This window comes from Erinaceus europaeus, chromosome 21 (genome assembly GCF_950295315.1).
Source record: "Erinaceus europaeus chromosome 21, mEriEur2.1, whole genome shotgun sequence".
Taxonomy (NCBI): Eukaryota; Metazoa; Chordata; class Mammalia; order Eulipotyphla; family Erinaceidae; genus Erinaceus; species Erinaceus europaeus.
In genome coordinates, this window is record NC_080182.1 from 14,929,240 (window position 1) to 14,955,844 (window position 26,605).

At 43.8% G+C, this 26,605-nt stretch overlaps 2 protein-coding genes across 7 annotated transcripts in view; one reads left to right on the forward strand and one right to left on the reverse strand.

Moving 5' to 3' along the window:
- RARB (retinoic acid receptor beta) overlaps positions 1-19,655 on the forward strand; it is a 463,751-nt gene extending 444,096 nt beyond the window's left edge. For 2 of the 5 annotated variants that reach the window (XM_007517120.3, XM_060180446.1), the window contains 4 exons: positions 3,996-4,172; positions 14,457-14,661; positions 15,932-16,090; positions 18,139-19,655. In XM_007517120.3, the coding sequence (XP_007517182.1) occupies positions 3,996-4,172; positions 14,457-14,661; positions 15,932-16,090; positions 18,139-18,335 (738 nt within the window). In that variant the 3' untranslated portion in view covers positions 18,336-19,655. Of the gene's footprint in view, positions 1-3,995; positions 4,173-14,284; positions 14,421-14,456; positions 14,662-15,931; positions 16,091-18,138 lie in introns of all 5 variants that reach the window. The other 3 variants (XM_007517128.3, XM_007517142.3, XM_060180445.1) reach the window with 2 other exon arrangements.
- A 58-nt stretch (positions 19,656-19,713) lies between these two features.
- The window catches only part of TOP2B (DNA topoisomerase II beta), a 69,667-nt gene continuing 62,775 nt past the window's right edge, over positions 19,714-26,605 (reverse strand). For both annotated transcript variants that reach the window (XM_060180440.1, XM_060180439.1), the window contains exons 33-36: positions 25,755-25,865; positions 23,280-23,402; positions 21,263-21,357; positions 19,714-20,202 (exon numbers count right to left, since the gene is read on the reverse strand). In XM_060180440.1, the coding sequence (XP_060036423.1) occupies positions 20,035-20,202; positions 21,263-21,357; positions 23,280-23,402; positions 25,755-25,865 (497 nt within the window). In that variant the 3' untranslated portion in view covers positions 19,714-20,034. The remainder of the gene's footprint in view (positions 20,203-21,262; positions 21,358-23,279; positions 23,403-25,754; positions 25,866-26,605) is intronic.

The following is a 26,605-nucleotide window of genomic DNA, read 5'->3' on the forward strand; positions in this document are numbered from 1 at the left end:
AAGTTAGGAACTGGCGAAATAGCTCACTTGGAGAATGCACGGCTTTGCCAAGGGTGTGACCCAGATTCAACGCCAGCTCCCACCTCATTGAAGGAAGCTTTGGTGCTATGTTCTCTTTCACTCTATTTTTTTTAAAAAAGGGGGGGGCACAGGTGGAAGTGCAGTGGGTTAAGTACATAGGGCGCCAAGTGCAAGGACTGGTGTAAGGATTCTGGTTCGAGCCCTGGTTCTCCACCTGCAGGGGATCATTTCACAAGTGGTGAAGCAGGACTGCAGGTGTCTATCTATCTCTCCCCCCTCTGTCTTCCCCTCCTCTCTCTATTTCTCTCTGTCTTTTCTAACAGTGACAGCACTAACAACAGCAACAATGAAACAACAAGGGCAACAAAAGGGAAAAAATGGCCTCCAGGAGCAGTGGATTTGTAGTGCAGGCACCAAGCCCCAGCCATAACCCTGGAGGCAAAAAAAAAAAAAAAAAGTTTCACTGATACTCCCCAAGCTGAAGAACTAGGAATATTGGCTAAGGGGGCGGGGGGTAGGGCAGTGAGGGTACACCAGTTGAGTACACACATCCCGGTACCATGTATATGAACCAGGGTTCAAGCCTCTGCTCCCCCACCTGCATGGGGGACACTCATGAGCAGTGAAGCAGGTTTACAGGCCTCTCTCTCTCTCTCTCTCTCTCTCTCTCTCTCTCTCTCTCTCTCTTCCTCTCTGTCTCCTCCACCCTTCTCAATTTCTCTGTGTCCTAACTAGTAAAATAGAAAAGGAAAAATGGCCATTGAGAGCAGTGGGTTTGTTGGGCCTGCACCAAGCCCAGTGATAACCCTGGTGGCTACGGATGCACAGTACCTTTCCTCAACGACTGTGTTTATTAGGACCCAAAGGGCTGTGGGCCTTAGATAAATGGTTCAGTTCTGCCTCCAGAGCCCACTGGCCGTAACACCTGGTGCACAGGCCTGTGCCACGGCCCAGGGAATCTCAGTTTAATGCCAAATTAGAGTCTTCCTGAGGCATTTTATTAGCAAGTGTTTATGGGAATTACGCTGACCTATCGACTGATTCAGCAATGTCTGCTGAGACCCACCTGGGTAGCAAGCACAGATCTAGACATGGGTGACTCTCTCATGGCACCTCAGGAAGCATCAGCATACATAAGGAAGTGGTAACTGCAGTAGGGTTCAGTGCTTTGGAGCTGGAGGGGCGTGTCTGGAGTGTGGTGAGGGGAAGGGTTAAGGGAGGTCACACCTGACATGTGAACGAGGAAAAGGCCAAGCTTGGGGTTCAGGTGGAGCTAGGTCTTACTTCCAGCCCCTCCGTGACAAGTCACCCTGTTCTCTGAGTGAGGCCTGGAGGCCTGGGCAGAAGGAACCTCAGTGGTGCCTTTCAGGAAGCTGCAGGCACTTCCTCTGTGGAGTGGAGTTTAAGAAGCAAGAACAGTTAGGGAAAACAAATGAAAGCTTGGACTGGGTGTGGTGTACTGCACCAAAGCAAGGGACTCTGGGGAAGGAGAGAAAGGGATGGGATGGAGGGGTTCTGGAGTCCTGGGGTATGATGATGGGGAAGGACCTAAGTTACAGGAGAGAGAGCCGTACAGACACCAGTCATGGGGAGATGAGACATTGTGCCTTTGTGTCAACAGCTATTGACTATTAACTCCACCACACCCCCGCAAATAAATTGCGGGGGAGGGAGAATGGAGAAAAATGGAGATTGGGTTTGGTCCTCTCTAGTACCTCCAACCCCTTGCTGTGTGGAGGTGAGTCAGGAAACAAGACATAAAGGGAGCAAAGTAGATGAACATGTGAATGGCTCATTTTATATTCCTCTCATGAGTTAGTCAATAATGGCTCACAAGATGAGAGGATCACAGAGGTGTCAACGCACAACACACTGAAACGAAAGAAATTGTGAGGCATGAAAAACTGGAAATTGCTTTCTGAATAAGAATTCATGTAAGGCCTGTATATTGTCATCCTTTCTCCTCTTCTTCCTCCTCCTCCTTCTCCCTCTTCTTTTTCTTCTTCGTGAATTTGTGTGAATCAAGTTCAGAACCTCACAGCTGCAAGATGTGCACTGCTCTACTGAGCTACATCCCTGGTCTAATGTTCGTTTTCTTTTTTTTTTTTTTTTGCCTCCAGGCTTATCTCTGGGGCTTGGTGCCTGCACTACAAATCCACTATTTTTCCTGTTCTGTTGTCCTTGCTGTTGCACTTGTTGTGGTTGTTATTTGTTATTGATGTTGTCATTGCTGGATAAGACAGAGAGAAATAGAGAAAGAAGGGGAAGACAGAGAGGAGGAGAGAAAGACACTTGCAGACCTGCTTCACTGCTTGCAAAGTGACCCCCCCCCTGCAGGTAGGGAGCTGGAGGCTCAAGCCAGGATCCTTAAACCAGTCCTTGTGCTTTGCGTCATGTGTGCTTAACCCACTGTCCTACCGTCCAGGCCCCTAATGTTCATTTTCTATGTCAAATCTATTGAGGTCCAATTTACATGATACAAAACGTGTCTGTGGGGATGGGCAGCACAATGGGTTAAGGCACATGGCACGAACCGCAAGGACAGGCTTAAGGATCCTGGTTCAAACCCCTGGCTTCCCACCTGCAGGGGGCTCGCTTCACAGGCAGTGAAGCAGGTCTGCAAGTGTCTGTCTTTCTCTTCCCCTCTCTGTCTCCTCTCCTCTCTCTATTTCTCTCTGTCCTATCCAACAACAACAGCAATGACAGTAATAATAATGACAACAACAAGGGCAACAAAATGGGAAAAATGGCCTCCAGGTGCAATGGATTTGTAGTGCAGGCACCGAGCCCCAATGATAACCCTGAAGGCCAAAAAACGTGTTTGTATTACTGTGGTAGCAGGGAAGTTCTGGGGGGCTATGATGCTCTAGGCCCCTGTCTGTGTGTTTTTCCATCTGAATGGAAGAAGTTGCCAAAAACAGTAAAATCACACATATGTGAGACCCACCAAATGTGTGTGTGTGTGTGTGTGTGTGTGTGTGTGTGTGTGTCTATAGTAAAGGTATAGTTTGATGAGTCTGTCAAAGTATACAATCATGTAACTTCTGCTCAGTCAAGGTGAGAAAAATTCTATCTTTCCAAAATCCCACCTCTGTACCTTTTCATTTCCCCTCAGCTCCCACCACAACCCTGGAAGCCACAGATCTGTTCTCTATCACTATAGTTTTGCCCTTTTTTGGAAAGCGATGTAAAAATTCTTCCCTGTGTTGGCTTTTGTGTCTGCCGTTCCCTGAGCATGATGGGTCTGTGGTCAGCCCAGCCTGCAGCGTCGACCAGTGTTTTCTTCCTGGCTACCTGTTACCTGTGATTCCACTGCGTGGTCACACCCCTGGTTATGTTCATTCAACAGGTGCCGTGCATCCAAGTGAGTCGCTCTTCCTGGATGGGGAGCTCATGTGTCTGCCCGTCCCTTGCAGTGACCGGCAGCAGACGTCAGTTCATTGGTTCTGTGGAGTCTCTTGCATTCTGCATGTTGACAATCTTCCCCTCCGTGTAGTTTTCATGTTCCTCTGCCCCCCAACCCCCAGATTTCCTTGAGTTAGCTCTAAAGACTCACTGACTCTCCCTTGGTTTTTGATGGTGGTGAGTTTTTCCACCAGGCTACTGTAATGACAGTATCTCCCTTCCTTCCTTTTTAAGATATTAGCAGCGACTCATGACTGAATGGCCCACATCCATGAATTTATCAGGGTTACAACCTGGTGAATTCTCTTGTCTTTTTTGTTTTGTTTATTAGCTGGGATAATTTCTTTAGGAGACTTTCCCCTCATTTGTTACTTGGTTACCCACTGGTAGAGGGATGAGAGTTTTAACTTGTTGAAAAGAGTACAAGCTAAAGTCAGAGCCGCCCACCAGGGAGCCAACTGCCTGATTCAGACTGAAATGTGGAGATGCTTGGAGAAAGCTTGCTGCGCTTTGTGCCTTCTGCCAGGCTTCCTAGAAATGACTCCTGATGGCATTTTCCTCCCTCTTAGAATTCCAGCGCTGACCACCGCGTCCGTCTAGACCTGGGCCTCTGGGACAAGTTCAGTGAGCTGGCCACCAAGTGCATTATTAAGATTGTGGAGTTTGCTAAACGCCTTCCAGGCTTCACCGGCTTGACCATCGCAGACCAGATCACCCTGCTAAAGGCCGCCTGCCTGGACATCCTGGTAGGTGCCTGTGTAACTCGTACCTCTATCTGCGCATTAATGGCTCTGATAAGAAGAGCCTCCCGGACACTTCAGGCAGTTGGCATTCTCATCCCAAGACTCTTTGAAGTTGTGCATTTTTCACGGTCTTGTGATTACATTGCCTTTGCAGCACATTCTTGGAAATGAGCTCTTGTCTGGGGGCCAAATAAGCCAAGCCTTCCTTCTGCTTCTTCTCACAGGACAGGAGGTCTTGGCTCTTCCCCTGCTGGAGCTGTTTCCTCCTTTACCTGTTGAAACTCCGGCCCCAATCCCTCACCCCAGGCAAGAATAGTTAAAGCTCCTGACTCCTGTCAAGGGGCTGAAATTGCCCCCATTAACACAAGCCAGCTGGGTTCCTGCTTTGCCCCAATAGCCAGTGACTGAACACCTAGCTACCACAGCCTCGGTGTTTTAGTCCCACTACTGAGATTACTTTAGTCAAAGCTTTACTGACTTCTATTCCTATTTTATAGGCAGGTAAACTGAGGCACGACCAAGGAAGTCACAAAAGTTGGTCCCTACTCTAATTAAACCCAGGGAGGGGCTGGTTAGAACCGTGTAGTTGGAGCCCTCAGCAGCCAAAGCAGTACCATCCTGCTATGTGGAAACAAGAGATGTGGGGAGATGGTGGCTAGAGGTTGGATGGAGCCCTTTAGGAAGGGAAGCTGAGTGTTTCAGTCACTACACGTGTGGTGGTTCGGAAATGAGGCACTTCCCAGGGAGAGCTCAAAGCCTTCCTCACTCACCTGCATTATTCCCAGAGGTCTGAGTTGCGATAAGCACAGACTGTCACATGGGGCTTCTAGACTCAAAGAGGACCAGCAGACCGGCAGAGAGGGCCGAAACCCAGAGCCTGCGCAGTGAGTAGACTCTGCGCCCGCCAGATGCCTACAGCAGCCAAGGGCTCAGCATCCTGCAGCAGAGCCCAGAGGCTGCAGAAACACGTCACTCAGCCAGCTTGGCCTGGGGGAGCCCCCATCACGCATCTCAGCTACCATTCTGCGGGTTCTGCAGCTTAAGTACAAGTCTCCTGAGCACTACGCTCTAAGTACTTCTGAGAAAAGTATTCGAAGTCTAGGTTTCCGGCTCAGGAGGTGGCTCAGAGGTAAGCATGTGCCTTGCAGAAAGCCCTGAGTTTGAATCTCAGCACCGCATAGGAAACAGCAAAGACAGACAGAGCATCGCAGATGGTGGACTGGTGCTTTGATATCTCTCTCTCTCTCTCTCTCTCTCCCTCTCTCTCTTCCTCCCCCTTCAACTCCCCCTCCCCTCTCAATTTATTTTTGTCCTATCAAAAATTTTTTTAAAAGGAGGAAATGACCAGTGGGAGCAGTGGACTCAATATGTAAACACTGAACTCATGAGAATCTTTGTGGCAAAAATAACAACAACAATAATAATAATAATAAAAGGAAAACACACGTCTATACCTTCAGGTCCCCTGGCTACTCCTCGTGAGGGCCATAGGGCAAATGTAAACACACACAGACTCATCTGCTTCCTGCACAACAGCCCCATCTAGGGCCATCTGTCTGGCCTCCTGAGCTTTAACTAATTTACTTTTTGTTTTCCTGTATATCTGGGGAGTGAACCCAGAGCCTGTGTCTGTGTGATATCACTGAGTGGCATCCAGAACCCAACTCTTAATCTATATCCTTTCAGAGAAAAAGAGGGAGAGACACGCAAGTCCTGTTCCACCATCTCTGAAATCCCCTCGGCGCTGTCTCTGGTGTCCCCGTGTGGTGTGGTGCCAGCCAGGGAACCGGAGACTCACTCCAGCTTTATCCAGCTGCTCTCCTCCTGAGCTTTGGAAGTGCCTCAGCAGCTAATTCCGCTCTCCACTTCCCATTTTCAGATGCAGTCTAGAGGCCATCCTCCCTCCAGAGGCCCGTCTGCATGCACACAGCCCAGGCCTTGCCCCTACTGGAAGCTGTTCTCTGCCCCAGGAAACAGTCCCAGCCAGAACTGAGCACTATCCCTGGAGCTCACTTTACAAAGGGGTACAGGGTGACAGTGAGCCAACAGCGATCACAGGCGACAAAGTGAGATGGTGTCCCTGCCCTCCCCAGAGTCCTGGTGAGAACAGCAGGGAGCTGAGGGAGCCAGGGATCCTCTTTGTACAGCCGGGTATGCGGGCACAGGGAAGGAAGGAACGGTCACCGCATGAAGGCACAGCCTTCAGTAGTCAGTTTGGTCTGGACAGTCCTGGTGGCCTCTTACAGCCTTCAGGGCTGTCCTGCACAGAGGCTGTGATTGTCCTGTGAAGTCCAGGGAGCTGATCAGTTAGCTGGAAGGGCTGGAAGGACAACGGCCACGCTCTAGTCACGGGGGGGGGGGGGCATTCTCCTGGTGGTACCTGACCTGCCTTGGACAAGGTTACCTTAGGACGTGACCAGAGGCTGGCTGGGCCCTTTCCCTGACTAGGGATAAGGTTAGCCCCACATCTGGACGAGAGTCTAGCTAATTCCAGGGGGCCTGGGCCTTTGACAGGCAAACTAAGTTTCCAGCAGGGAGAATGGGGTTCCATGAGAGAGGGGGGCGGCTGGCAGTCTCTGCAGCACCCCCAACCCTCCCCACAAGAGACAGGTTCATCATTTCCCATGAGGACCCAGTAGCCAGAAGCTCTCTGTTTACATAGGCCAAGCTGGGGCCCAGGAGGCAGCTCAGCAGGTAGCACTGATGCCTTAAATGAGTGAAGGCCCGGGTTTGAGTCCCAGCTCTCCCCATGGTGGAACAGTGCTTAGATCTCTGTCCCTCTCTCACACAGTTCAAAGCTAATAATAATGATGCAGAGGAAAAAGTAATAGGAGATGACTGAAAAACCAGGGTAGGTAGAATGTGACCTTCCTTTTGAGGAATCCAGGTGTTGTGGCATCTTGGCCAAACTAGTGCAGCAGGCAAGCAGCGGGGACGGCCCCTCCCCTGAGCTGTGTTCATGTCCGCACTCCTGCTGCTGGACTGCCTTGGTCTTCTCTCCTCTGTCTCTCTGCCCTCCCACTCAGCTGCCTCTTTCCTCAATAGGTGATTTGATTCAGGTGTCTCTGCTGACTTAACAATCACAAAATCAACCCTTGAGTGTGTGACCCCCTCTCCTCTGACTTTGTCTCCCTCTTCCTTCCGTAGATACTGTCAGAAGACCTGCTGTGTGCCAGGCCTGGTGACATGCCAGTGAACACAGCAGGCAGAGCCTCTGCTCTCACGGAGCTGACCCCGTGTGGGAAGGGAGAGATATAGGCAATTTACAAACAAACAAAGAAGAGGCAGGCAACCTATTTTCATTTTATTGCCATCAGTTGCTGCTGAGGCTTGATGCCCATGTGATCAACCCACCATTCCTGGCTGTCATTTTTTTTCCTTTTTTTTTTTTTTTTTTTTGCTAGGAGTGAAACATTGAGAGGAGCTAGATAGGGAGAATGAGAAACACCTGCAGGCCGGCTTCACCACTCGTGAAGCATCCCGCCTGCACGTGGGGATGGGAGACTTGAACTCGGTCCTTGTGTGTGGCAACAGATATGTCACCAACATCCATGAACAGACAGCCTCTTGAGTGCCACCAAGGAAAATAGTCGCCGGATGACGGATGCAGTGTCTGGGGCGTCTGTGTGTGTGTGTGTGTGTGTGTGTGTGGCTGGAGCGGTGGGTGGCCATCAGGGAGGTCTAAACGGAAGGATGGAAAGAACCAGAGAAGGGCGCTGCTGGGAGAGGAGTGCAGGTATGAATTCAGAGCCAGAGCAAGAGAAAAATGCTCGGGAGGCAGTGGGTTGTCTTGCCCTGGGGAGTCACTTACTTTTGGCCAGATGTGCTTTTATTTTGTCCTGCCGCATAAATTGATATAGTTATTTATTTATTTTTTGTATTGGAACCATGGTTGTCACTGGGGTGACAACTTCAGTGCCAGCACTAGAAAAGCCATTTTTGCCTCTTTTTGTAAATGTTTCCTTCTATTTTATTTGATGGAAGGAGTTGAAGGCAGAGAGGCAGAGAAGAAAGATAAGACACCTGCAGAACTGTTGCATGCATGTGAAGCTTGCCACCTGCAGGTGGGCTTGAAGTTGGTTTCTTGCGCCTGGTGAATAATGTGTGCACTCAGATGGGCCACCACCTAGCCCAATGCTTTTGTGTTTGTTTGTTTTTTAATAAATCATACTTGTAGGGAAAGGGTTTTCATATTTATTTATTTGTTTACTAGATAGAGACAGAGAAACTGAGATGGAAAGGGGAAGAGAGGTAGAGAGAGAGTGAGAGAGGCCTGCAGCACTGTTTCACTGCCTGTGAAGCTTCCTCCTCACTCTCTACCCCCCAACACTCCCACCCCCGCATACAGGGACCAGGAACTTGAACCCGATCCTTGCACACATTGATACATATGCTCAAAACTGAACACTTACTATGTGCCAGGCACCAGGGACAGGGCAGGGGAGCAGAGATGAGTCTCTCCAGGCTTTGAAAATTTGAAGACCAGTCTTTTGGTTTGTCCTGGGGGATGTTCCTTCCTCTGCCCCCCCCTCCCCAACCTGTCTCCATTCTGTCACCCTGGGCTCCATGTCCATCCAGACCCCCTTCTGACCTGTCCTGGTTGTGTAGAAGAAAGTGAGTTCGGAAGCCAGCTTGTGTGGGTACAGCCTGGTTCTTTTGCTTACCAGCTGTAGGAGTCCAGGAAAATCACTGTCCATCTCCAAGCCTTCTGTGGCAAATAAAGGGACAACAGATGACTCCTTTAGGATCTGGAGAGAGTGAAATAAAGGGGCACTAGGTGAGGAGGAGTGTTTGGTTTTGTTAAGCCTTGCCACAGCCTCCAGGGGATTCTGTTTTATTCACATTTTGTAGATGAAGTGGCCAAGGCCCAAGTGAAGCCAAAAGCCCACAGGGCTCCCTGGAGGAGGCTTCCTTTCATCTAGTACATGGTCCCTGCTCTTTTCTTCCTGGCTAATTCCTCTGCTTAGTACAAATGCTCTCCTCAAGAAAGTTCCCTGAACCACATCCTATTGGTCTATCCTTTCGGCCGAGCTAGGGCCTCACTCATGAATGATTTCAGTTCCTAGGAATGTTTTACACTGAGATAGAGAAAAAGCCAGCCAGAGAGAGAGAGAGAGAGAGAGAGAGAGAGACCAGAGCACCAGAGCTTCCCCAGGTTCTGTGACACTCCCATGTGGTGCTGGGGCCACATATGTGTCAAGGCACACATACACTGCTCACTGAGCACTCTGACCATCATTGCACTTGACACATATTTTAATTAGAGAACTGTTTTCCACTGTCTTCTGCACAGGACTGTCAGCTCAGTGAGGGCAGGGACTCTGCAGCACAGAAGTGATAGCTGATGACTACTTTTGAATAAATGAGCAAATGAGCTAAAGGTCAAAGTTGGCGTTCTAGAACGGGCTACCTTCCTAGTATCATGTCTCTACTAACCCTCAACTGTGAGACCTTTCCCTGTGGGACACACAGGGCTTCCTCAGGTCATTCCCGCAGTGCTAACTTCCCTCCAGAAAAACATTCCCAGAGGCCAATCAAAGCAGCACTTTGCTTTGGGTGATGCAAAAAAAGGAAGGAAGGAAGGAAGGAAGGAAGGAAGGAAGGAAGGAAGGGAGACAGAGAGATAGATAGATAGATAGATAGATAGAAAGAAAGAAAGAAAGAAAGAAAGAAAGAAAGAAAGAAAGAAAGAAAGGGGAAAAATAAAAAAGAAAGAAATTATATGACTGGGAGTCAGGCAGTAGCGCAGCGGGTTAAGCGCATGTGACGCAAAGCGCAAGGACCGACATAAGGATCTCGGTTCAAGCCCCTGCTCCCCACCTGCAGGGGAGCTGCTTCACAGGCGGTGAAGCAGGTCTGCAGGTGTCTATCTTTCTCTCTGTCTCCCCCTCCTCTCTCCATCTCTTTCTGTCCTATCCAAAAATGATGGCATCAACAATAATAACTACAACAACAATAAAAACAGCAAGAGCAATAAAAAGGAAATAATAAATAAATAAATAAACAGAAATTCTACTTCAGAAGATGATTTCTGACTCCCAGAGGCCCTGTGGGATCTCCTTATGAATCATGCCCCTGTGGGCATCTCCTTATGAATCATCACCCCCCCCCCCCAGATTCCATAGAATCAAGATGCCAGCCTGGACAGTGTGGGTTCTGCCTGAGTCCAGACTGTAGCATTGCAACAGGCGCCAGCGCCCTCCGCGGATCTCCCCTCTTCTCTGAGCCTCAGCTGACTCTCCTTCAACACCCAGAGTCAGGATGAGGCAGAATGTAGTGGGTGAGAGGGTGGACTGTGGAGCCAGCTTTGGCCTCCTGGGGTCTGTATCCATCCAGACACTTTTAGGACACAGGTGAAGCAGGGAAGCTGTTGGCCTCCATGAACCTCATAAACCTTATCTACGACAGGAGTGTGATTGTAGCTCCCCCTGATAAGGAATCTCTCCTTCCTGTCACTGCTTTTGAGATCAGCACTCTAGGACTCACGGTTCAAAACTGTTGCTCTCAACGTGTGGAGTTAAGCTTAATGCATATTGTGTTTCACCTGATAGATTCAGAATCTTTTTGTTTCTGCTCCAGAAGCCATTGCTTTATGATGCTAAGAGAACTATGTGCAATTAAACTGATTTATTTCATTAAGCCTATTAAGTAAAATGTCTTTAATGTGTAATCAGTCAAAAAAGAAATCCTAGTGGAGATCGTATTTTTAAATACGAGGTATTTGAAATTATGTCTTTTTACAACTCACCCCTTCAGACCAGTCATCTTCTAGAAACTCAATAGCCACAGGTGGTTCCTGGCTACTGCGTGGACAGTATGGCTGCAGGAGGGGTGTGTATTGATGTGTATGTCCATACGTACATGAATAATCATAAGACATGCAGTAGTATTGATCAGGTATAGTTGTGGAATTATACCCTAGATCGTACAATTTTGTAAAACTGTTAAATAACTAATAGAAAAGGTAGGAAAACAAAGCAAAACAAACATTCTCATTACTGATCACGGTGATAATAAAGAAGACAGTTAGTTTAGGGGCAGGGCAGTGTTGCGCTGGGCACAATGCACACAGCGCAGTACACGAAGACCCAGGTTCAAGCCCCCGAGACACCTGTAGGGGGGAAGGCTTCACAAGTGGTGAAACAATGCTACAGGTGTCTCTCTTTCTCTCTCCCTCTTTATTTCCTTCTCACCTCTCAATTTCTGTCTTTATCCTTAATAAATAATCTGTAAAAAAGAAAAGAAAGAAGACGGTTAGTTTATTTATTCTTGTTCATTTTTACTTTGCCGGGCTATTTATAACTACCTCGTGGGGCCTGCGCGTTCCTCTTTCCAGATCAAATACCCTCCTTGCAAACAAAGAGTGTTTTAATCCCAGAGAAGCACTGAGTGGTTGCTACTGACATTTGACTTTCATTTGACAAAATGAAACTGCTTGATTTCCACCCGGGGAGAGGCAGGGCTGTCCAGCAGCTATGAGAAGCGTCCTGGTGACCACTGGGCCCAGTCAGGGCAGAGGGATGGAGAGAGCTCCGGTCAAAGAATTCATTATTCTCTGTCAGGTCATGCGCCTTCCTCTCTAGATGGCCCTTTGCTACTTGGTTTTGAACTTTCTAGGGAGAGAGGAATGAGACATGTTTCACCAAAGTCCAAATGTTTTCCAGCTTCTGAGGAGAAAAATACACACACACACACACACACACACACACACACACACCACACACACAACACACACACACACACACACACACACACACACACACACACACACTCTCTCTCTCTCTCTCTCTCTCTCTCTCTCTCTCTCTCTCTTGCTTAAGGACCCAATTGAAGTCTCCAGGCCCCACCTGCAGGTGGAAAGCGGCATGAATACAGCAATAGTGCTGCAGGTGTTTCTCTTTCTCCCCCTCCACCTAGCCCTCCCCAACCCCCACCTTAATTTTTCTCTTTTCTATCAAGGAAAGAAAGAAAAAGGGAAAAGTGGCCACTGGAATTGCAGCCTTGTTGTGTAGGTAGAATCCCAGTGATAACCCTGATGGCAATTAAAAAAAAAATAAAAAAAAGACTTTCATGCACTACTTTTGGACTGAATGAGTCCATGGTAGCTTGAGAATGTCTAATCCTGGCCGTTATGTTCCTTCCCAACAAACCCCAAGGTTCTTCCATTCTTGCAAGGAATAAGTCTTTCAGGTATTTCCCATTTACATCTGGAATGAAGCTAAAGAGCTGCATTTAGTACCGACTTAATTCCAGATCCAGAAACATGTCTGGAGGGTTTGTTTGTTTGTTTTTTGTGCCTCCAGGGTTATCATTGGGGCTCAGTGCCTGCACTACGAATCCACTGCTCCTGGAGGCCATTTTTCCATTTTGTTGCCTTTGTTACCCTTGTTGTTATCATTATTACTGCTGTTGTCATTGCTGTTGTTGGATAGGACAGAGAGAAATCGAGAGAGGAGGGGAGACAGAGAGGGGGAGAGGAAGACAGACACCTGCAGACCTGCTTCACCGCCTATGAAGCGACCCCCCTGCAGTTGGGAAGCCAGGAGCTCGAACCGGGATCCTTTTGCCGGTCCTTGCGCTTCGTGCCACGTGCGCTTAACCCACTGCGCTACCGCTCCACCCCCATCTGGATGATTTCTTAGCTGAGTATCCTGACTTTGTCCATCACCTGATAGCTCCCAGCATGGACGATGGTTGAAGAAAGGTCAAACTGAAGATTAAAAGGCCTGTGTTCAAGGCCCTGGCACCCTGTGTGGAGTGATCTTGGACACCGCACTTCATCTCCCAGGGCTTCCAGGGAATTATAACACTGTTCCTCAGTGGCCTCTGGGTCCCTGTGCTGCTTTGCTCTTGAACTGGCTGCATACTTATGAGCTTCCATGGCATGCATCAGGGACCCAGAGATGGCTGCCTGCCACATGAAGTCCTGTGTGTAGGACAGTCAGAAGAGTCTCCCCGTGTCAAACACTTCCCCAACAAGATGAGAGATTCAATGCAAGTTCCATTTTGTGAGCCCTACTGAGCTCTGTTGCTGGGGCTCCCTCCTAGATGGGCATCCTGCCACTTTCTCAAAGGACCAGTCCCTTCTGCACATGACATGTAACAGCAAGGTCACCAACCCCTCCGGCCTATCTGTCCTCCTGTAGGTTGGTACTCTGATAGGCATTCTTGGGGACCTGGCACCAGCATCTATCTGGGTTAAGTTCTCGAGACTCGCTGTATTCATTTCTGTTATCATTTCTGTCCGGGAATGATTAATTTCTCTCTCTGCTCCAAGCAACTCTGGGCCTTTTTCAGAGAGAAAAGTCAAGTGGTTGGCAGCGTCCCTTCCCAGATGTTGGTGTGGATAAGTGGTTCTGGGCAGACACTGTTCTGAAGTGCGTGGGGGCTCTTTCCCAGCACATGGCTTTGACAAGACAGTGGGCATCTGTGCTAGATTGTGGTAAACTGTCTACAGGAGCCGTGGAATCTAGGAATGAACCCCGGGGCACAGTGGAGGAAGCAGGTGTGTCCTGGGGAGCAGGCACCCTGGGGTGGTCAGCAGGGTCAGGTGACTGGCAAGACAAGGTCCCGTGGGATGGGAGACTGTGTCCGTGTGACCCAAAGGGAAAAAAAAAGTCTGGGCTTTCCATCTTCTAGATGCGCTGCCACCTGGCTGATTCCATCCCCACGCCTTCTATTATAGTTGTCTGTCCATGTGTTGATGTGATCAAACGTAAGATCGGAATCAGATGTTAGCTGGATAACACTTGGCAACCTGGCTGTGACTTTTCTAGGCTTTCAGTCTCTCATCTAGAAGAGAAAAATCCCTTTATTGGATTGTTTGAAAGATTAAATATAAGCCATCTAAGATATAGAGTAAGCATTTTAAAAATAGTATTGATAGCATCGTTTCCTCCCCCTCCTTCAGAATCTAAGCTCTTTAAAAAATATGGAATCATTCTCATCTTTTCACCCCCAGCACCTGGCACAGAGCCTGGGACTTAAGTAGGCCCTCAGTTAATCTTTATTTGAATCAAATGAGTTACTTTTAGCACAATCAGATAATTCTCAAATTTTCTTGTGTGCTATTTATTATTCCCTAAATAACTCTAGCCCATGTTTGAACTTTCTAGTCTGTTAGTGAAGAGTTGGAGAAGATATTCATCATCCAAAAGGAGGGCAACAGTGCCCCATGCAATGCAAGAGGACTTTGGAAAATCTGCATGTTTTTTCCTGCCCAACTAGATCTGACTGGTGCTATCAGAACAGGTGAATGACAATAACCTACCTTTTTTTTTTTTCCAGATTCTTAGAATTTGTACCAGGTATACCCCAGAACAAGACACCATGACTTTTTCAGATGGCCTTACCCTAAATCGAACACAAATGCACAATGCTGGATTTGGTCCTCTGACAGACCTTGTGTTCACCTTTGCCAACCAGCTCCTGCCTTTGGAAATGGATGACACAGAAACAGGCCTGCTTAGTGCCATCTGCTTGATCTGTGGAGGTACCAACTACTTAGCAAATGCTTGTGAGATTACATGAAGAACAGCTTACGTCTTGCAATTTGTGGGAAATTGTTCGCCTCCATCTTGGAGCTATTTTAAAACATGGGAAGACATGTGAATGAAGCCAGGCACACGTGCTGAGAGTTCATTGCATTTTTCTGTGTTGTTATGAATCAAAAGTGTGAGATCTCTTTGCTCCGAAATACCATAGTGTGATTTTTCCCCACTGCCAGCTGTTTTTTTTTTTTCCCCCTCCAGGGTTATTGCTGGGCTTGGTGCCTGCACCACGAATCCACCGCTCCTGGAGGCCATTTTTCCCCCCTTTGTTGCCCTTGTTGTTGTAGCCTTGTTGTGGTTATTATTATTGCCCTTGTTGATGCTATTCGTTGTTGGATAGGACAGAGAGAAATGGAGAGAGGAGGGGAAGACAGAGAGGGGGAGAGAAAGAGAGACACCTGCAGACCTGCTCCACCGCCTATGAAGCGACTCCCCTGCAGGTGGGGAGCCAGCGAACCGGGATCCTTACACCGGTCCTTGGGCTTTGCGCCACATGCGCTTAACCCGCTGCGCCACCGCCCGTCCCCCAGCTGTTTATTTTTAACTACTCTAAAGTACACTGGAGAGGGTCTTTTTTCTTCAATAATAATTCAAGGATCTTGGATGTGCTCTCTACAAGTCATTGTGTTAGCTCCTCTTCCTCAATTACTTGAATGTAAAATCTTATTCACTAAAACCCTAAAAGAGTATGCGAGCTTTAAAATTCAGATGACTAAAGAAAAATATTTAAATTAAATAAATAAATAAATCCCTAAATCTTGCAGACCTAGGACTGGGACAAAATATGGCTTTATTCTTTGTACGGACCCCTACTAGTCACAGGAAGCTGAATCACAAGTGGTTAAGAAATAATGACCTTAATTAGGGGGCAATTTACCTTTTGTAACCAGCCTGCTCAAAGATTATTTTAATTCAGTTCAGTGGTGCCACCTTCTGGTCATGAAAAGAAATTCTCTCACTGAGACGAAAGCAACCAGTCAACAAATGTACTTTTGACCTATAGGGGGCACATTTTCAAGTAAATACTGCTTAACAGCAAGTGCATGTATCTTCAGATGTTACGTGATTGGCTTGTGAAATTAATAAAAATCATGATGTCATACTAGCATGGAAACAAGAAAAGGGAATTGGTAGAAACCCTCTAGCCTATAAAGCACATTAACACTACTGTCCAGACACTAATTGCTTTACTATTTTATTCCTGACATCTAGATCGCCAGGACCTTGAAGAACCAACAAAAGTAGATAAGTTACAAGAACCACTGCTAGAAGCACTAAAAATTTATATCAGAAAGAGACGACCGAGCAAGCCTCACATGTTTCCAAAGATCCTGATGAAAATTACAGATCTTCGCAGCATTAGTGCTAAAGGTCTGTCTTTAGAGTCTCGTAATCACGAGTGAAACTGTGGGTCCAGCCGGGTTGTCTTGCTTTTTTAAATGCACTGTTTTAATTGAGAGAGTTTGGCAATAGCTATCTTTTTTTTTTTTTTTTTTTTTTGCCTGCTTTGGAATTTACTTCTCACTGAAACAAAATATTAAATAATGCCAACTTTTTAAAATGAAAATCTCAATTCTTTAATCCTAGTAGAGTGTGAGTTATAAAACTCAGATGACTAAATGACTAACTGAATTATTCTGAGTAAACATTCTATTGATACAGGACACTTTCAAATTTTCTAGTTTTATACACTTAATACCAGTTCTCCACTACATGCTATGGATAATATAAACTTGACACCAGTTTTTCCTGGACAGCCAAACCTTAAATCAGTAGTACTTCGGGTAATTGTTATTGGTTAAATTTCTCTTTCAATCAGTGCAGATACATTGCTTTCTTGTGTACTGGACAGATTTCTACACACTTCTAAGCAAACGAATTCTTGCCTTCCTGAGAGGTATAAATGTTCTTTGCCTAGTGATTTTCAGTTTACCTGGCAAGTCAAGTGATTACAGAAGTACCTGAAGCTATATCACAGTTGAGTGTTAACAGTACGGTTTTTCTACACAGAGAAAATTCAGCAGCTATCCTGGGTACCAAATGTCACTAGCATTCTATTTCCCCCATTACTCTGTCTCCGAAGATCTTGGTGAGCCAGGGAACAGGCTCTACATTTCAGCAAGTGCTTAGAAACATAATGAAGTTGTTTTCACAAGAAGTCTGGATTCGGGGAGCAGGTGGTGGCACACCTGGTTGAGCGCACATTACAATACGCAAGGACCCAGTTTTCAGGCCCAGGTCCCCACCTGCAGGGGGAAGCTTTGCAAGTGGTGAAGCAGTGTTACAGGTGTCTCTCTTCTCGCTCCTTCCCTCTCAATTTCTGGCTGTCTCTATCCAATAAAGGTAATTTATTTAATTTATTATTATTAACTCCAGGGTTATCGCTGAGGCTTGGTGCCTGCACTACAAATCCATTGCTCCTGGAGGCTATCTTTTGTCCATTATTTCTTGCTGCTACAGCTGTTGTTGGATAGGACAGAGATATATAGAAAGATGGGGGGCATATCTACAGACCTGCTTCACCACCTGTGAAGGGACCACCTTGCAGGTGGGGAGCCAGAGATAGAACTGGGATGTTTACGCTGGTCCTTGCGCTTCACGCCATGTGCGCTTAACCCACTGCACTACCACATGCACCCCCAATTTTTTTTTAACTGTTTGAATTCTTGAACGCCTTTTAAGAACTTTCTTCACAGAGAGTATCTGAGTTCATCCCTAACTTGAGTTTAAGAATTATAAAGGTCAAGCACTGGCATCTGCTGTTTGCAAACAGATACCAAAGCTTGACCTTTATGTCTGTGATAAGTATATAAGTATATAATACTATCGCTCTCTATATCATAGACTAGCACTAATTACTGGAAATTGCTGTATTTGTGGAATTTTTTTATAATCTGCATGGCCCAAGACAGCAGTAAGTGGCCACTAACCCCCAGTACTTGAAATGTGGTGAGTGCAATCAAGGCACTGTTTGAGTCAATGAATTTAAATGTCAGTGGCCTTACTATCACACAGGCATGAGAGCCATATTGGGCCGCGCATTGTTACATCAAGTTTGCATTTACAGTTCAAGTCGCTTTCTCCATTTGTGGGCAACTGGTATCCTAGCAGCTGTCACTTTCAAGACACGTTCTTTCTGGCTTTAGTCAGGAACTGCTATTTTTATGTTCTTAATGTATATTGATTTCTAACACTGAGGCCTGTAAGTATCAGATGTAGGCATGGCCCAGTGCTGCTACTTTCCTGCAAAATAGTATATATTCATTAACATTTAATACTTAAATACTCTGAAAATATAATAGCCTCTGGGAGGCACTGGTAGCTCAGTTTCACCCTTATTAACGTAGATGAATGTTGATCCCCAGATCCGCAGTTTAACTCCTTATCTCTGAGAGATTTCTATTATCTTTCTTTAAAAGGTGCAGAACGTGTAATTACCTTGAAAATGGAAATTCCTGGATCAATGCCGCCTCTCATTCAGGAAATGCTGGAGAATTCTGAAGGACATGAACCTTTGACCCCAAATTCAAGTGGGAACACAGCAGAGCACAGTCCCAGCATCTCCCCCAGCTCAGTGGAAAACAGTGGTGTCAGTCAGTCACCACTGGTACAATAAGACATTTTCCAGCAACTTCAAACATTCCCCAGTCCCTTCAGTTCCAGGATTTAAAATGCAAGAAGAAAACATTTTTACTGCTGCTTAGTTTTTGAACCGAAACTATATTAAAGCTCAAGAAGGACCAAGAAGTTTTCGTATGTATCAATATATACTCCTCACTGTCAAACTTACCTAGAAATACAAAACTTTTTAAATTCTAAAAATCAACCATTTCATGTGACCAGAGACTAGTTAAAAGCTTCTATTTTCCTCTTTAAACATCCAAGATTGCATGGCAAAGACCCAGTCAAAACGATCTACCCCAGTTAAGTTTCTGAAGACTTTGTACATACAGAAGTATGGCTCTGTTCTTTCTACACTGTATGTTTGGTGCTTTCTTGCATACTCAAAATAACCAAGACATCAAGGTTATAAAAACAGACCACTATACGTGTCCAGCTAAGAACGTTTCTAAAAAGACTTTTATCTTGCTTTCATAGAGTAATCGAGACATCAAGGTAAGGAAATGGGACTACTATACAGTATGACAAGATAAGGCTGAAGATTTTCTAATTTAGTTATTATGGAAGGTCGTCCTTGCTCTTTTTGATGCTCTCAAATAGTATCTTTTTTTTTTTTCATGTTGCCCAGTAAAAGTATACAAATTCACTGCACTAGCAGAATAGCATTCTGTATCAGTGTAACTGCCAGCTCAGTTAATCAAATGTCATTTGTTCAACTGTTAATGTCACTTTAAATTAAAAGTGGTTTATTACTTGTTTAATGACATAACTACACCAATTTAAAAAAGATACATTTTTCCAGTAATGATAGCCTCCAAGGCAGAAACACTTTTCAGTGTTAGGAAGTTGTTGTTTACTTATTCACAAGCCATTAGGGAATTTCACGGGACAATTAGCAGCCTGGTCTACCACCTGTACCATGTAAGTGCTAGTGTTCTGATTCACGCCTCATACTGGGTGGCTCCCCCACCCCCCAGACTTCTTGATGCCCTGGGGCTAGCATAACTCCCGAAGGCAGGGGCAGAGAACCTGCATCCTTTGACCTTGTTCAATCACTATGAAGCAGAGTGAAAGCTGTGGTAGAGTGGTTAACAGATACAAGTGTCAGTCTCTTAGTTCTCATTTAAGCACTAGTGGGATTTTTATATATATATATATATATATACATACATACATATATATATATTAGCAAGTCTGTGATGTACTTTCACTGGCTCAGTTTGTACATTGAGATTGTTTAACAATGCTTTCTATGTTCATATACTGTTTACCTTTTTCCATGGAGTCTCCTGGCAAAGAATAAAATATATTTATTTTAAAAGTGTGTGGGAGCTTTTCATCTGCACTTTCATCTTTAGGAAAGAGACAGAGAACACAGTTCCATTTTTAATCTTTAAATTTCATTTCAAAAAGCAGGTCTGTAGTCTGCAATCATGACAATTAAAATCTGTGCTAATGCACGGCAGTCTATAACAATTCTACAAGCCAATCAGACAATACATGACGTCTCAATGAGTAAAAAAGAGCATAAAACTGTATGCTTAAGAACAAAATGTTAAAAGGCCTACCACAATAATAAAAAACCATCAATTATATCATCACATTAAAATAAGCCAGATGTACAAAAGTCTGAGACAGAAAAGACAAAGGACAAAACAAGGTATGTGTTAAAATGTTTCGTGCTCTTGGGGCACTTAATTAAACATTGCAAAATCAACGTCTTCTTCTTCATCAGACTCTGCAAAATATTTTACTTCTTTCCTCGCCCGGCCAGTCCGTGGCAGAGAAGGAGGTTCCGAAGTGAAGGCTGATGGAAAGATGTCCACGTCTGAGTCCTGATCAAAAGATGTTTTCTTCGGTTTCTGGACATTTTAAAAAGATGCAAATATATTATTGAAACATTCTTTAAGTATCCTTTACACTTTTTCGACCCTTTGGAAATACTACAAATAACAATGTTTTTTTAAATCAGAATTATAGGAGCTGGGAGGGAGTTCACACATGTTAAATATGAAGCCTTAGGTTAGAACCCCAGAACTACATGGAAGAAACATGGATGGCACCAGGGAAGTTCCATGGATGGTAGAGCAGTGCTATTATATCTCTCCTTCTCAAAAATAGTAATGATCAAAAGGTGGCTTAAGAAAAGTCATTCAGTAGTTCGTAGTACCACAGGTCCAAGATCAGTAAAAATTCAAAGTGTCTTATTTGTATTTACATATGAATTAATGAGAGGGGAATAAGACTTAGACCCAGGACACAGTGCGCACTCACAGTGTGCATAATATGCACATAGTAATTAGTCGCCAAGAGGGACCAGAACTGCAGAAGACAGTCAGATGGGAAAAGTTTCTGTGAATAGCAGCAGAAGGCTACAAACATTTCTCTGTATCTTTAGGTTTTGATAGGAAGAGAAAAAGATACGTTTTTACTTAAAAGAAAAACTGGAGAAGAGTTGGAATAATTGGGAAAATAAATCACTGTCCAATTAATTCAAGTTAAAAAAAAAAATCAAATTAGTCCTCGACAAATTATTCAGGTAAAAAAGAAATAATCTTCATTTGGCCTGAAAGGATTTTTCAAACCAGTTAGCATCATTTCTGCTGCACACTGGATGAAATTGCATCCTCTAAGTACACCGCACTTTGATCCAAGAATTATCCCCGTTATAAAAGTTATACTTGGGTAAATAAGAGTGTGCCTGTGTGTGGGGTGTGTGTGTGTGTCTGTGTGATGTGTGTGTGTGTGCCTGTGTGTGTATGTGTGCGTGGGGTGTGTGTGCCTGTGTGTGTGTGTGTGCCTGTGTGTGTGTGTGCACGCACACACGCATTCTAGGCTTAACGCTATTATAGTAAGAGATAGCACTAAGTGAACTGTTACAGATTACCTTAAAACCATGCAGTAGATAAAGTTCCTGTTTACCTTGCTTGCTGGTCTGGATATTTTCCTGCCGGGGTTATAATCACCTTCATTTTCAGAGCTAGATGCTTTCCTTTTCTTTGCTCCTCGGCCTTTACCTAAAGTGGCACAACGGTTATTTTTCTGTACTGTTAAGTACAACACAAACAGATAAAACCCAGAATGCCAAGTAGAATGTACCCCATAGCATGTACCCTTCACAATGTATGAAGTCCCATTTGAGCCCTGGTACTACATGGGAGCATCGTGCACAAAAGGAAGTTTCACCAAGAGGTGGAGCTGTGCTGTGGTGTCTCTCATCTGTTTCTTCCTGTCTCTTTTTCAATGTGAGTGAAGTGGGTGGGGAGAAGTCCACTGGAAACTATGGGCTCGTGTAGCCGTGAAGCCACAGCAGTACTCTATTTCCTCTGCAAGCCCAAATCAGTATTGAGACCATAGTCTCTTTCACCAGCTCTCTCTGCCTCTATCTTTGTCTCTTTTTCAATGTGAGTGAAGTGGGTGGGGAGAAGTCCACTGGAAACTATGGGCTCGTGTAGCCGTGAAGCCACAGCAGTACTCTATTTCCTCTGCAAGCCCAAATCAGTATTGAGACCATAGTCTCTTTCACCAGCTCTCTCTGCCTCTATCTTAGAAGGGAAAAAGAAGAAACAATTTAGCAGTATCATGTCAGTGTTGAAGCTGACATGACTGAAGAGCATCTCAAAAATATATTTACACTAATTTGTAGTTCTGTGACAAATTCCAGTAACTAAACGCTATGTGTAGTTAGTTATGTGTCCTTGAACCTTAAAGAAAGATTTTTAATTCTATATGATGAAAAGAGTTCCTAATGTATTAGAGACCAAGACTTGTAAAAAAAAATTTCAGAATTGCTCTAATGCTGTAATACTTTCTATTAACCCTCATTTTAAGTGTTTATATTTTACTTACGGCACTAGTAACAACCTGCTGAAACTCCCATTTTAAGTAAGTCTTAGAATGAACTTTCTTACATAAATAATTTTTTTTCAAATTCATATTCCTTCTCAAACCTAGAATCACTATATGTAGTCTATCTTTTTTTTTCTACCTAACTTCTTATTCTTGTCATTGAATGGGATAGGGGATAATATTTAAATGATAACTAAATGTCCTCCATTCAAAAATACTAGGCTGTGAGAAACAAACTAAATTGCAATTATAAATCACCCAGTTAATTTCTCTGTTTCCAAGTGGGTCTGTACTTTTTTATCCTACCCAGCATTTTGAAAAATAAAATTAACACACTGACAGTAATATCTATTAGTTGGATAAAAGGTAGAGCACTATCCTTTAAGAAAATTATGTCTCAAAATACACACATGCATGTGTATGTGTATACACACACACACACACACACACAAATATACATGAAGGAGTTCTGAGTCTAATATTTTTTCTTCACCTTAAATATTGTTTTATTTCCCATATAAGTAAAAAGATCTGGGCTTATGTCCTAGCCTTGGTCTATTCCAATAAGTATCATCAGACATTATTTAATAAGGAATCTTCATCTGTCTTTTCAATAATCACTCCCAGTGAGTCTGTGAAGAGGTCTCTGAATCACTCTTAGGAACGCAAGTTGCTCACTTCACTTTTTAGTCTGGATTTCTTGGTCCACAAAGCAAAGAGATGACTAAACTGCTTCATTTCCTTGGACTGATTTTAGACAAAGTACTTAGTGGGGACTAAAGAAATTTAAAATAGGGGTCAGGTGGTGGCACAACTGGCAGATCACACACCTTACAGGGTGCAAGGACCAGGATTCAAGCTCCCAGTCCCCATTTTCAAGGAGGAAGCTTCACAAGAAGGGAAGCAATGCTGCAGATTTCTTTCTCTCCCTCCACCTCCTCAAATTTTTATCTATCCTAAATTAAATAGTTCTTAAAAATTAAATTAAATTAAATAGTATCTAGTGTCTCCAAATTTAATGACTATAAGAGACTAAATATTTTTTACATAGCATATACTGGAGGGTTAAACAATAAAAAAAAGTTCTCACCTTTTGGTGCTGTGGTTTTCTTTGGAATGCCAAATTCTGAATCTGAATCGGAGTTTATAGTCTCTATTTTTTTCTGCTTGGGGGCTCTCTTGGGCTTAGATATTGTATCTAAAGCTGGTTTTCCTATAGAGCAAATTTCTATTTCAGAGATCAATGTAATAAATTTATCATAAACAATACTGAAGTATTATACAGTGAAATGTTTTACTACTGATATAAAATTAAGTAGCTTAAATAATAAAATGATTTCCTATTTGGTGCCAGTGTAAAGGCAAACCATTTCTCATAGATGACAAAATGCTTTTTATTTAATTAATTTGGCTTCTGATAATTTAAGTGAGGTATTTAAAATAAGAACCATCAAAATGAATTAAGCAGTAGCTAAAATGCAGCAGTAAAAGTATAGTATAGTAATAATAAACACGTAGCATATTTGACATGTTAATAATAACCCAGCTAACTGCATGTTAAGTTCTAGCTTTAAAATATTGTACAGAAAAAGCCATTAATAGAAACCAGCTCACTTCCATTTAAAAGTTGAAATCCAAATGTGGTACTTTAATATAAAAACATATAATCAAGTTCTAGTTAAACAGGCATTTGATTTAGAGAATCACCTGGCTGAGCACACCCATTACAGTGCTTAAGGCCCCAGGCTCAAGCCCAGGGTCCCCCTCTGCAGAGATGCTTCATAAGTAGTGAAACAGTATTGCAGGTATCTCCTCATTTTCTCCTCCTCTATCTCCCTACTCCCTCTCAGCTTCTCTCTGTCTCTATCCAAACTAAATAAATTTATAAAAAAATTTATAGAAAATTATTAAAAGATAAACCAGCTTTTTTAATTCATCTATGTTATTTAGTCTAAAAGCAGATTGATAAAGGCTTCACTTGCATGATCAGTAAAGCCTAATTTAGTAAATGTACTGAATCAACCCGGCACATACTAATTCTATGAAAAACATAGTATCAGTCCCAATTTGAGATATTAGCACAAAAGCCTTTCGGTAGAGCATAGAGGAGTCCTCCCTCATGCAGTAGAAACTACAGTCTGTGTTTTATCTGTCCTAATGATTAAATCTACCGCTCAAACCACACAACAGCTACTAGCAAAAGTACAAATTCTGACACAACAAGGTGAGCCAATGACTCCCCTCCCCCCCAGAAGAGCTTTACTCAGCAAACATGGACATCTGAATAGTACAAACTGCTTTTATTGTTAACTACTGGAGCCACAAAATTTAAATTTAATAATTTAAGTAATTTGTAGCTAGCAACAGATAATTAATCTCACAGAGAAATATGGTGTATCCTGTTACTTTAGTATTGCTTGGAAATTAGATTTTTGGAGGTTAGAAGAAAGCTAAGGCAAGCAGACTTCCCTGGGCAGACGATCCCACCAATGTGTCCTGGAGCTCCAATTCCCCAGAGCCCCACTCCACTAGGGAAAGAGAGACAGGCTGGGAGTATAGATCAAACTGTCAATGCCAATGTTCAGTGGGGAAACAATTACAGAAACCAGACCTTTCACCTTCTGTATCCCACAATGACCTTGGGTCCATACTCCAAGAGGGTTAAAGAATAGGGAAGCTACTGGGGAGGGGATGGGATACAGAGTTCTGGTGGTAGGAACTGTTTGGAGTTGTACCCATCTTATCCTATGGATTTTGTCAGTGTTTCCTTTTTATAAATAAAAATTAAAAAAAAAAAAAGGCGGGTTAAGGGCTTACGGATATACCACCCAGCTGTCACCTATACAGCTGATGATAGGCCAGTTTTATTGATGAAACAATCAAAATATGACATTGTTGGGGGGAACTGCTAACCTTTTAATTAGCTCTAACTCACCAACTTACATAAGGGGGTATACTTTCAAAGTAATATGGCTCCCAAGTTTCTAGGATGATTATCATGGAAGACTTTCACATGAAAATGATTTTTAAAACAATGCCATGTGAGAACTATAAAGTCTATCTCAGTTTGAGCTTCCCAGAAGCAGACCCTATCCAATTTCAAGACAGAGATTCAAGCACAGATCATTATTTGGGAGGTGAAGGAAAAGTACAAAAAATAAAAAAAAATAAAAACAGACGGACAGGCAGTTAAGGTTATGTCATCAACGACTATCACTCTCAGAGCTTATGCCCCTGAGGAATCTCGTAAGCCAGTGTGAAACACATATACCAGAGTTGTCGCAGTTGACAGGCAAGCACACTGAGATACCTATATCTCAGATTTCTTTAAATAATTGATAGAAGGATCACTAGAGGCAGAGAAATGTGAAAACTCCAGTGCAGCAACAAAAAGAGTCTCCTCAAGCAAAGAAAGACATCGGTCACATGTACTTAAGTGATAAAAGTTATATGGGAGGAAGACCCAATGCCTAGGTGTTGGCTAGAGATCATCTTGCAGTTAACCAATTTCCAGTGTCTACATAGTTTATACAACATTTAACACAATTAAATGTTAACTACATACCCTTTTTAGCAGCTGCTGTTTTACTTGGAACTTTATCTGTTTGTTTCAGACCAAATGATGGTGAAAAAACAGAAGTAGAATCTTCTTCATTACTGTCAAATTTAGCTGAATCTAAAATTGCAAAGATTTTTTTTTTCAGTGAAAAGATTCTATAAGGACTATTATTTGAACCGAGGTCCTTGCATGTGGTGATGTGTGTGCTCACCTGGGTGCATCATTGCCTGACCCCACAAATGACTTATTTTTAACTAAACAGCTGACCTTCTGACTTTCTATTTTAGGACCATATAATCTACAATATACAAGCAATAGAAAATAAAAGTACAACAAAGTACTACATTTTGAAAATGTTAACTTTGGGGGTCAGGTGCTGCCTGACATATTACCATGATCAAGGGCCCACGCGGGAACCCCCACACCCCATCTGCAAGGGGACAACCTCATAAGCAGTGAAGCAGGTCTGCAAGGTGAATTTCCCTCTCTCCAACCCCGCCCCTCTCAATTTCTCTCTGTCCTGTCAAATAAAATGACCATCCAGAGCAGTGGATTTGTAGCACTGGCGTCAAGCTCCAGAGATACTCTTGGTGGCAATTTATTAAAAAAAAAAAAAAAAGGAAAACGTTGTATTTATTATTCAGTGTTATTAACCATTTCAGGAACATTGGCTTTTATGTTCAAATCTAAGTGTAGTAACTATTCATTTTTTTAAATCAGTTTCAAACCACTGAAGATTGATTTAAAGGACATACAGGCTTACTTTCTATTTACTTTTATACCCAGATTAATTAAACCAATCCCTTCCTCTATCCTTCTATCCCTCAAATTAAAAGACAATCTCTTAAAATGGCTTT